Consider the following 12318-nt stretch of genomic DNA (forward strand, 5'->3'; position numbering starts at 1 on the left):
ATAAGTCCGGAGTTCACCGGAAAAGGACATAGACACTTTTACATGGGTATTTGGCGTCTAGACAATTCGTTACGACTATGCCCTGGAATGCGAGCGTAGGCTACGTGAGTAATGGAAATGCGCCCGTGAATGGCAAAAAGGTTGGCCACCCCTGTACTAAACCCTAATGAATTGATATCTTGGTAAATTTGAGCTACCGAGCTTATCGAACGCCTTGAAATCCTAATTAAGGATTGCACCGTGTGTAGGCCTATGTTGATTGATCATAGAGAAGCAGACATGGTGGTGCCCGTATGACAACGCTGTTCTCAAATCCACATTGCCTTCGTCAATATTGACGAGAAATAGCTTTGAAGTTACATTTCTGTCGTTAAAATACATTCATTAAATACAATTAATTGGGCGAAGAATGTATCGATTCAGCAATCCGGCCCGCCAAGTATTTAATTTTCCTATATCCGGCCCGCCGACTGGAGAAGTTGCCCGCCCCTGATGTAACCGATGATTTTTTTTTCAGCATCATTGGTATACACCGATTGATGACAGTAGAGAGCTTATACGCTACGCCACCAGAATTAGTACAGATCAGTAGATCACGCTTGATCAAACGGTGTTACCTTCACGCGAACGCTACATAAATGGATTGAATATATTTAGGTGTACGGAGTAAATGGCGTACTTCAGAGCACGCGGAATCAAGGTGAAAGTTGTCGGAATTATTGGTACAGCAAAACACTACAGCCAGAATATGCGAACAACGTTTTTCCAAATTATTACTAGGTTTCCACAGGGCATGCAAACGAAACTTGCACGACAAATTAATATCATTTAGAGCATTTTTGCATTTGTCTTTCGCACTAGTATTATCCCACATAATAAAACAATCACATTGTGAGTAGTGAACCTCGAAAGCGGCGCGCCCGATATTGGATTTCAAACGTTGGCTGGAATCTCCGTCGTGTCTATGACGCAGCACTGCAATTGTGGCGTATATACAGTGTTACCATATGTGCTCATTTAAAAGGATTCGTCTTCGATCTTTTTTCAGTAAATTGAAAGTGTCCTCCGAGGACGCCTAATTGTACTCTTTTTCGAGAAAAAGTATTAAAAGGCGATCAAAAACCCGACTCCACGCAGCGAACACCAGGATTTCGCAAAAATCGGGCAACACGGGACTTGAATCAAAGTGATGACCTTTTCTGTTAGTCAACGCAGTATTATCGGTAAAAAAGTTTTCAAAATCACCAGTTTTCTTTTTCAGTGCTGGGGCTTTCACAATTTTTGAATGGTGTCCCGTTTTTCTTTTCAAAATATGGCAACCCTAGATGTATAGCCAACCATTCTAGTATCATTGCTATCATAAGGAATAGCACTACTTACCCAATCGTTGTGAGTTTAGACTGCTTCTACGTCCAGTCGAGTGGAACATTACAACGTTACTTTAGCTTCTAAATGAGTACCAACGACAACTATAATTTGACCAACCTTGTTTCGGACCGGTTCGTACTGCGATAGTAGGGGTATACTATATCTACGACAACATTTATATATGATAGCAAACTTCTGAACCTTAATAAAGCCATTTTGGACCAGGAGAAGTACTCCTAGTTTTTTGCATTACCGAAGTAGGTTTTGCCTACACTCATTACTGTCTTAAGTGATTGCGATTGTTGACTGCTTCTTGTTCTACTGAACTGTTTTACGTCTTTTTGGCAAAGCTAAGTCTGAAATACTTGCTCTGTTATTTACCTGTAAACTATTTCTACTTGTACTTGGATAATAAGTTATGACGTTACGTCTATACCCTTTCTCGAGTACCAGCGATGACTACACATTCAGCACCTTTGTTTCGGACCGCTCCAACATGAATAAACCCAACACAACAGTTTTACCCCTTACCTTTACTCCCTTGACACAGCTTGTTCACGTACAGCAGCCCCCGATTGCCCCCACACTCGACCTCAATAACCGGTTCCTCGTTGACGTGGTCCAGTACCAACTCAACCCCAAGCCGCGACGGGTCCGCCGGCTTTTCGATCGTGTAGCGGGTCGTGAAGTGATGGAGACTGGACGACGGAGTCACGTGACCCGAAGACGACATAGTCGGGTAGTCAGATGATCTCGGAGAGGACGGTAGGTAGTTTGCGTTGAGGTACGCGTTGGGCGGCGTTTCACTCGGGTCGGAGTTGGGGTATAAATCGGAGTATCCTGCGTTGAAGTCAAATGGAAAAGTTGTGGAATGGATTCTTTGACTTGAGTCCGTGAAATGTTGATTGAAAGTGAAGCATGCAGATCCGAGACGCTCAAAAACTAAATTTCCTTGGTCCTTTGCTGGGCTACGCAATTGGCGGACCGCGGTCCGAATGCGAACAATTCAGTTCATTTATTAATAATCAATTCATCCAATCAATGCGCCACAAGATTGCGATACAATGACAAGATAGGAAGGTGTCGAAACGTCTTGGCGTAGTCTTTGAAATCAGACACCCACCTGGGCCTAGTCGATGTAAAGAAGAGGCATGCACAGTTGCACACTGAATGAAAAGAAATTGAAAATAACATAAGAGGACAAGCGACAAAACGGGTTGGCATGTGACGGAAGGCAAGGTCGGTGCATCGGATCGTGGTTCAGTAGCACCTAGTGCTGATTAGTAACTGTCTGAGTATTTTTACATTGTTTTTAAAGTAACATAACCAGATCCGGGAACCTATTTAGTTAGAAGTCATATAGCAGCACGACTACAGTTGTATTCCCTGTGCACTCTAACTTACGAACAACGGTGTAACATTGGCGTTTTCACCTCTGTCAATGCCTAGCTTTCATTTCACCTTTTCCTAGAAACCTATGCACTTTTCGCCCTTCTCAAAATTCGGTGTGCATGACATATTTGTAACTATAATGATTGGTGACTGAAGAGAAAAAAGAACATTGCTGAGGGGCGGTTGCAATGTGGCAGCGTGGTCGAAATAAGGCGCGATGTGTCTGCGCGCGAGCGATTTAACGAACATCACAGAATACCTGGATTTCTTCCCGAAAATTTATGCTGCCTTGAAACCACCATGCTTGCGGAGTCACTGCTGCGCAGTTGTTCGGCGAGAGATTTCGGCGATATCCCGGGCAACGGCCTGTGTACAGCTTCCCCGCCGCTTGGTGATGACGATGAAATTCGATCTGGCGATCCGTTCCTCCGGCTGCTCAAACAATGCAGAGGTGATCAGTAATGGAGTACTTCTACTTTTTCGGAGTACTCAAGTAGATTTCGCCTACTACCTACTGTTTTTAGGCTATATCTACTCATACCCGGGAAAAACTACTCATTATTTACAATTTGCAATCTGAAATTAGAGAGTAGTTTTGTGTAAGTATGTGCATCTCTCATATGAGAAACATAGCCCCTGTACCACGTAAAGTGAATAGATTTTCGAATATTATACTTAACTGCATTGACATAAGTCATTAACGAGTGTAATTTTCAACCGATTGAGCATAATACCCCCCCCCCCCCTTATACATCATGGCAACTGAATATATACATATTCGAATATCGCACCAAAAGACAGTGGCACTACGCAGTGTTTCCCGACACCCCCTCATCACGCCTAAATCAGAAAAAGAAAGTTGTTCCGCATTTATGACAGCTAATAATGAGACTCGTGAAGTTGGTGTAATACTATCATCATCCTGGGCATATTAGGTTTGAGTTGTGATGAGAACAATCTCATTCTAAAATCTCCAGTGTCCACGTCCCGTGCTGTCAAATCGGTTTCTGGTGTGCATCAGAAATTTTGTCACGGCACTGAAAATACGTTCTATCAAATATGAGCGGGGAAGGGCAGCAACGAAAAACTCAACCCGACTCCAGTGAGAGTAGTTCTATATTATTCAATTGTGAATCCGTAACGATTGATGAGACTATGGGAGATATTGAACTTTGGGTTGAACTCAAACTTGTTCTACACTAATCACTACACACTAATCATTTCATGTTCGAAACTTCACAGATGGGATTGATTATCCGCCGAGGAATTTCTAATTGGAATATATCCTGAAATCTAATCAAAACATCCTCGTGCCATTTTCTGAGGTGATTGATTTATATTTCTCCATCAAAATCGGGTATTCTAGCTGGAACGGTAGCTCATGCAAGCTTGAGAATTGCAACACTTCACGTCTTCACATGTCACAAAATATCACGGGCTTATTGAATCCGGACAGCGCCATTTTCACCTTTATCAGGTTTGAAACAGAAAAACAGAGACAGAAAGTAAAGTCACGTAAGGGCAAGACAGTTTATAGTAAAAAGCCACCGCACCATTGCAGTGAGCAATAACTGCTCAACACGTCGTAGTTCTCATAGCACACAATGAACCAGCACGCTTTTCAGGGATACTGCCGTTTGCTAAATTAGTCCATCGATGGGCAGTATCAACCTTGTCAAGTACCAATGGTATTTTCCGGTACAGCTGAAAAAATAGACGGACGACCCTAAATTGCCCAGACTGAATCGATTCTGCATTTGTACTGTGAATTTAGCTTTTTTATCTTAATACTACGTCTTCTAAACCTACACCGCCCCCATTTACTCTCAGCGCCGCCAATCGTCCATTTAATGACCAGCGCCCCATTCACGCAAGCGAACGCCCGCAGGGGGGCGCTGGCGCCTGCACTACAGTCAGCATTAGTCGCGAAGATACATCCAGCGAATGCGTTGCGAGATATCGTATTCATATAATCCACAGCTGCAACACCAATGGCTTGCGGGTTCGAATCCGACCGAGGTCGACTCCAAAAGTCCAACCTAAGTGTTGGAGGTTTATCTAGGCTCCTCCTCGCCATCTCATCCGCGTGAGAGGTGACTTATAAAAGCCAGAAGTGGGTCGTGCTACAAGTCGACAGTCGAATAAAAATGAAGAAAATCGACCTGTTGTAGCCTATATATGACCACAATATAGTCGACAAACACCATAAATACTACAAACAACAACATCCGGCTATTACGAAAGTACCTACCTCGGATAAACTATGCTTTTTGTAACTACTTTCCTGAATACTTAGAGACTTTTCATTTTGTACTAGCACTACCAGTTGTTTTGATAATCTCATAAATTGCTACTTCCACATGCAACTGAGTTGAAATTCACGTCGTTGCTTCTACTAGAGATGCGACGCTGACTATTTTGATAACTTCTAGGAATAAGTATCAAGATGTGTATATATATATTGAAGGCTGTACAGACGTAACCTTCTATGAAGCAAGTTCTTCTGATTTACCCGTTTGGCGCGTCGTGGGAGCTTCTACTTCCGTCGCTGCTCCGCGAGTCGTTTCTCTTGGGGGCTTGCAAGGAGTCGGTTCCGTTCGACAGATTCGAGGCGAAGCGCTTGTAACCGGAAGCGTGCCCGGCGTCTGCTTCCATTCTGCCGTTGGAGATCGCTTGACACGCCAGCATATTCAAGCTAAAATAGCGTTTGCACTGATTATAATAATCTGTAATTATAGACCAGTACATCCCAAAAACGCCTGCTACGTTTCAGTTGCGGGGTTTGGTTTATATTAGTGCTGTGCGGATCGACAAATTCTCCGGTCCACCCACGATCCTGTTTTTTAAAGCTCTTGTCCGACTCCAAGGCCGGGTTCTAAAATGACCCTGATCCGGTCCAAAAAACTCCGAGAATAGTTATCTGCTCACAGGATAGCATTGAATATTGAGTGAAACGATGCATACAGGAATTTACAAACTCAAAATTCAAGCCCAACCCTTATCCGAAGTAATTATGCCAACTTGGACTTAGCATGTGGTGTATTTCCAATAACGTTTCACTTAAACCAGGGGCGGGCAACATACGAATCCACATTGTCTTCGTCACTATGGGCGAGAAATGGCTTTGAGGCAGACTTGGACAACTAGAAAATTTTCAGCTTTCCAAATTAGATTAGAATTAGATTACTGGCATTTCGCTCTAATTTAGTGCAATTAGACAACTAGAATTATCTAGTTATCCAACCGTATACTTGGACAACTAGACAATTTTCAGCTTTTCCGAATTAGATTAGAATTAGATTACTGGCATTTTGCTCTAATTTAGTGAAATTAGACAACTAGAATTATCTAGTTGTCCAAGTCTGCTTTGAGGTGACATTGCTGTCGTTAAAATACATTCATTAAATACGATATATTCCTTGTATATGTGGATAAATGGGCGAATAATGTATCGATTCAGCAATCCGGCCCGCCAAGTACTTAATTTACCTATATCCGGCCCGCCGACTAGAGAAGTTGCCTGCCCCTGACTTAAACCATTGTTAGATAGCTAGATACGCTACGCAACGCAAGCTAGGACCTTTTGATATATTACTATTCCCCATGACAGTTTTCTAGTTTGTTGCGTCCGTGGTCGTACCAAGTCACGGCGTTCCGAGTCACAAATCCTTCTCTGAATTTAACGTTTGACCTGACTCAACTCGAGTCATTTTCATTTTATCATATGACAGTCAGTCCGAATTCGAGTAATATTACGAACGGTCGCGCTCAAGTCCAAATCACAATTTTCAGTCACGAATCATCAACGGGTCATGTTTTATCATCATGCGCTAGAAATGTGACATGTTATATGATTTTCCATCGCATGGTAGCTTTTGAAAGTGGTTTGATATAGTGAGGTTTGACAAGATTTAAGGTTATTGGAGTAGTTTTATGGTGTACTTTAAGTTATCGAATCTAAAAAAGATATGTGGCAGTTGAATATATTGTCGAATACATAAAAATCCAAAATGCTGACCTAAACAGTCGCATGTAAACAACTTATTTTTTGCAAATTGAATTCTGAAAGGTAGGAAGTAGTTTCGGGAAGAGTTTGCGTTTTTGAGTGAAATTGTTATGAGAACCGCGTGATATGCCACTGCATCATCCCAACTCAATATATTTTCGGAAATTATACCTACATTCGTTGTGTCGTTAGTCAATTTGAATAAATCGCGGGGATATATATTGAAATTTTGGACGCAGACATATTGTGGTGATTCAGTACCTCGTGAACACTAGATGGTGTATATGCTGATTGCTTTCTGATTACCTCTACGTCGTGACTATTAAGTTCACTCTGTACCAGTGTTGGGATCAAGTCACTACCTTCGAGTCACGAGTCATTTCGAGTCATTGCACATTTTGACTCGAGTCAAGTCAAGTCAATCGATTTTCGAAGGTGACTCGAGTCAAGTCAAGTCAGTCGATTTTTGGAGGTGACTCGAGTCAAGTCGAGTCAAGTCAAGTCAAGTCACGAGTCAAGTCACAATTCAAGTCAAATTGCCTTTTCGAGGTATGAGGCGTGATCACGTCATTGTATTTTGCTAGCTGTCTGATATACAAATTGAGTGGTCATTGATTTTGAGCCGATGAACGAATATAGAGTTAAATATACACGCAAGTAAGGCACTGTATCGCTCACATACAAGTACAACTAATAAACTACATAAGTAATTGCACAGCTTCAGTTTATAGTTACCAGCCAAAATAGAGAAACGAATTGATAAGATGCAATATATTATCCTTTTGCATATTGATATGATACAATTCGACCCTGCGCCAATGGTTGAAGACTATGTAAACTATTTTCGAATTCAATTTCAACAAAACAAGAGGTTTGTTCAAGTTAAGAACGCAGAACAGAAATATACATTTTGTTATTAAATTACTTCACTATACTATAGTTTACGACAGCGTAGGCTGTAAGCTTCGATCACTTCGTTTGCAATCAATATATTTGTTAGAGAACAATGGAGGATCAGTAAAATGCACGATCAGTGAATGATTGGTCGCTCTCACGGGTTACACCAGCGTTGCGCGAACAATCCGAACATATGCAAGATACAGTGATTTTTATCGACACCGAGATGACTTGAAATTGACTCGTGAATTTTGCTCCGAGTCACGAGTCAATCCACATTTCTGATACGCCGAGTCAAGTCAAGTCAAGTCATTTTAGCAAAGTGACTCGAGTCAAGTCAAGTCATACGAAAAAGTGACTCGAGTCAGACTCGAGTCAAGTCATGACTCGAGTCATCCCAACACTGCTCTGTACTAGTTGGGTGCGGCATCGTTTCTGTTCATTGTACCTGCGTTACCTGCGTTCTGTTCATTGTCGCGTTGTATTCGGATTTCATAGACACTAGCTTACTTTAACGTTGATAAAAGCATATGAGCCGATGGTATTGAGTTTTATCAAAGGGTACAACAACTATACCAAATCCACTATTTGAAACTAATTCCTAAATAAAATTTTCAGACTTATCATTTTCTAATTCCAAATGACATAGGTTTTGCAATGTCTCGGAAATCTCTAGAGTAGCAATTTACGGCGTTAAATCTACTACATTAGTAGCAATTCTGGCAACTTTGATCGTCACTGGTATTAGACAAGTTCGCCTATACACGTTGGCGTGTTCGTTTTAGCATGAACGCAACGGTATAATATCGCTGGCTAAGCATTGGCAGTTAAGCATCCGCAATCAGGTAGACATATTTTGTAAAATTCGCAGTCGACTTACTCATTCATTCATTTTGTGTCTGTTTTTACAGATACAGCTGCAAGTCTCCAAAACCTATCCTGAAAACTACCACGACGAAATAAAACCGGCCGAAGTATAAGCAGACCTGTTATAAAACGACTTTGCGAATTCCTTTTCCAGTGGCCCGGCGAAAAAGCTGGTCGGATCGGGTCGAAACACGGAAAGGAAATTTTCCTTCTTAGCTTGGCTTTCCTTGTTCGCGTGAGATTGGTGGGCCGGAGAAACTTGATCTTCTTCCGCTTTGCCGGATTTATCGGGTGGACACGACGAAGACTCGGTTATCTGCGAAGGAGATTCATACTTTCATAGGCTCAGTAATTGCGGATAGAGCGTCATCGTATTCAGTGATGGATAAAACTGTATAGACATATCGCGAACCTTGAAACACTAGGATGGAAGAAGCGTATAGTGACGCATTGAAGGCCTTTATCCCTAAACCCACATTCTGCCTGGAATATTGCATTTTCGATATAACCATTTTGTAAATATATCTTCACGACCCATATTATGACAGTATATCCTTGGTTATTAGTGTGTAGTCCTCCCCGCTGGCGGGTCAAGAGCTCGTACTTCATGACAAATCGCGTCGTACTTCGGATGTTATCGTGCCATCACATTTTTACTAGCAACGGATGTCAGCAGAATGTGGTAAATAAATATACCTTAGCTTCAACTTCTTCATGTGCATCTGTGCTTCCTAGATTATCTGCAGCGACCTGGGCTACGAATGGCTTCACCGCCGTATCAGCGCCGTCTTCGTGGTATTTCGCGCCAGTGTTGCATTTGTCTTCTGAAAGTTCAACGTAAAGCAAATGATGATTTGCATGATATTATCGACCAGAGAGAGAGAAATACAAATAATTTAGTGACAGATACGATCGTACCAGGATTTTAAAAGAGCCCAAGCCAGTATTTCGTGGCATCATCCAAAGATGGGCAACGAATCTATTTGGAATGTAAGTGCGTCACAAGCTCACAACTGTGTGTCATAGTAACGATTTTGTTCCATTGAATCGTTTGTCTAAATGATTAGCGATTTTTGCATAAGAATGTGTAATATGCAATAGGCATAGGCATAGGCATACGCGGTATTAGTAAGATGTCGCAATGTTGGTTTTTGTACTCATCCTGCCCTAATGTAATTCGTAAGGGGGTAATTCGGCTTTTAACAGGGCTCGGTAAGTTATAAATTAATCGAAGCATAGCTCGTAATTTATAATTGAGATCACTTCGCAGGGATGGTTAACGAATAATTGCAATTCCAATACATTATAACAGCAAACTTCCACACTGCAAGAAATAGTGTCCATATTAGCAAATTGATTCACTCCAAACATGTCGACTGACTCTCATCAAGAGCAAGAGTAACTACGGACGGATCCAGAAAATTAGACTTGAAGCATAGAAAAAATTCTAACATTAAATCGCAATCACAACTGCATCCAAAAAACATATTGTGATCGAGAAAACAGTGTTTATTAAATATAACCCTCCCCCCCGTCACACGCCGAAACAAAGTACATAATAAACGAACCAGAGGTGGAATCGGGCCGTACACGTGCATACCTCAACCAACTCCAACCAGTTCAATCGTTAACCCGAAGGTTGAGTGCATTCAGATATGAGCCCGATTTAATCGCAAAAAATAATACAGCATTTTGAATAGTATATTAGCTGATTGATATGATCATTCGGCCAGATTTAAGTCCGAAATACATTTCTAAAGCCCGATCGAGCCTCCACCTTTGCACCGGACAGTTCATCATGAACCGACCACGCATAGGGTATTATTGATTATGATATCATACCCATGAATCAACCACGTCACCACTATGTCATTGAGAGATTTGCTATCTTTACTAGACACTCATGCATGTCCAAATTGTCCATGCCATGCGGAATGTAAATCCCCAACCTTGCGCCGCGGACGCCTTTGTCGGAGACATATCCGGTATTTCGCTGATTATCTGATTGCTAGTGTCCGGATTTTCGACTTCGTTCATGTCGCCGGTTGCTGACACGGTAACCCCGGATTGGGCGGGTTCCTTCTTCGACTTCTTCAAATTCAAGCTCTCTTGCGATAAGTCTCCAGTCTTGATAATGGGCAGGATTTCTTCTGTGGAATGCGTCGATCTTGTCCGCATGCTTTAATTTGCATCGAATGGCTGCCGAGCGAGTCCCCGTAAAAGTTGCTGACAAGAGAAAATTCAACGGTAATCACGCGCGGTATTTCAATCGTCATTTGGTGATAATAATAATCGGGGGTGTAGAGATTTATAATGGCAATGCTGGTCATACTCATCCGTGGTGAAAAGGCGTTGAATATGCCATTATACGTGGTCAAAGATAACAAAGAAGTCGAAATAACCTACTCTAACCGTTTTCAATCGGTTGACCGGTGTCGGTCTGCGCCAATTGCGGACCGTCAAATATATTTCTATATTATTATCAATTGCAGAGTGTACGAGGTCGAAGGTTTGCTCATTAATTAAAATAATAAAACACCAAATTTTGATTCAGTGATGTAGAACTTAGTTCTTGTGTCACAATACTGCAAGTGCTGTACCGATCTGTTTAAAGTCGCGTACAACTCGATAAGACCAGACATATGCGAGACCCATGCTTCATCAAAATTTCAGGAAATGCGACAGTACAATTTAGCGACATTTTTGAGTGTATATCTCGCAAACAGCGAAGTTGCGTTTCTTTCTAAAGAAACCGAACATCCTAAATCACGTTGTCGGTTTTAACTGAACTTTGCCTTCCTGATATTTCAATAGAACCGCGCATTGCGGGTGTAATATCACAAAGACAGCAGCGGATATTTCAATGAAATAAAGCTCAAAATCTTTGATTTCAGTTGCATATACTTTTATCATAATTACATTTTAGGTTAATTTTGAATTATGAAAGTTCCCCACTCCGCAAAATTTATTTTGACTTTTTACCTGTCCGCAAGCTGAAAAGGTCGAGAACCACCGCCCTACTCCAAAATTGAGGGAAAGATCGCTTTCGCCTATAGCGCCCATGAGCGAATCTCTGAGAACTGAAAGCAAAATCTCTGATCTCATGTCGGGCCACCCGTATGGATAAATGGCATCGGAAAGAAAATCGTGACGTTTGTTAGCACACGACCGATTCCACGAACTGAAGAGATGCGATAGACTTGAAGGCAGAAAGCGACTGACAACTGTACACTACATTACGACGCGTCATATGCCATCGTGCTGGCCCGGTTAGGTGTCGGCAACGCAAAGCACGATATAGATGGGAGGGCATTAACAATTAGATCGTTCCAATTGATCGGGAAGGCGGTGTCCTATCCGCTTTTATCTCGTCGTTGGCTAATGTATTTATATGTTATGATTTGCTGATGAGACCTGAACGATATCCCGGTTGTATTGGACGCGTGATATTATGGATCACGCGTGTGGAAAAGTCATGTGTCCAACACATTTGCTATTCACACGTTACCATCCCTGTGTCGCGTAGTGCGGATGATCAGATCAATTGTTATGAAACAATGATACGATTTTTGAGTCAGTCCCACATAAAGTCTTGTAGCATCGCCCTAGTTTTTTTCAAATGGTGATACATCAGAAGTATGATGCGTTTTAACGCTTTCATTTACGATTTCAAAGCGTTTGATCTGGCACCATTATCGACTGATGTATGCATCACTGTCTCTTCTACTGTTTATGCGCACAAGTTGCAAATTTTTGATTTCGAGTCTGACTTTGGATTGGTGGGACTG

General features: G+C 41.8%; 1 protein-coding gene across 5 annotated transcripts in view; it reads right to left on the reverse strand.

Moving 5' to 3' along the window:
- The window catches only part of LOC145457870 (uncharacterized), a 47166-nt gene that overhangs the window by 22852 nt on the left and 11996 nt on the right, over positions 1-12318 (reverse strand). For all 5 annotated transcript variants that reach the window (XM_080336159.1, XM_080336160.1, XM_080336162.1 and 2 more), the window contains 6 exons: positions 10480-10756; positions 9227-9354; positions 8650-8846; positions 5273-5455; positions 3020-3192; positions 1900-2208 (listed from right to left, as the gene is read on the reverse strand). In XM_080336159.1, coding sequence (XP_080192285.1) covers positions 1900-2208; positions 3020-3192; positions 5273-5455; positions 8650-8846; positions 9227-9354; positions 10480-10708 — 1219 coding nt within the window. In that variant the 5' untranslated portion in view covers positions 10709-10756. The remainder of the gene's footprint in view (positions 1-1899; positions 2209-3019; positions 3193-5272; positions 5456-8649; positions 8847-9226; positions 9355-10479; positions 10757-12318) is intronic.

The sequence above is a fragment of the Botryllus schlosseri genome, chromosome 15 (assembly GCF_051294905.1).
Source record: "Botryllus schlosseri isolate E-star chromosome 15, Bs_hap1, whole genome shotgun sequence".
NCBI classification, from domain to species: domain Eukaryota; kingdom Metazoa; phylum Chordata; class Ascidiacea; order Stolidobranchia; family Styelidae; genus Botryllus; species Botryllus schlosseri.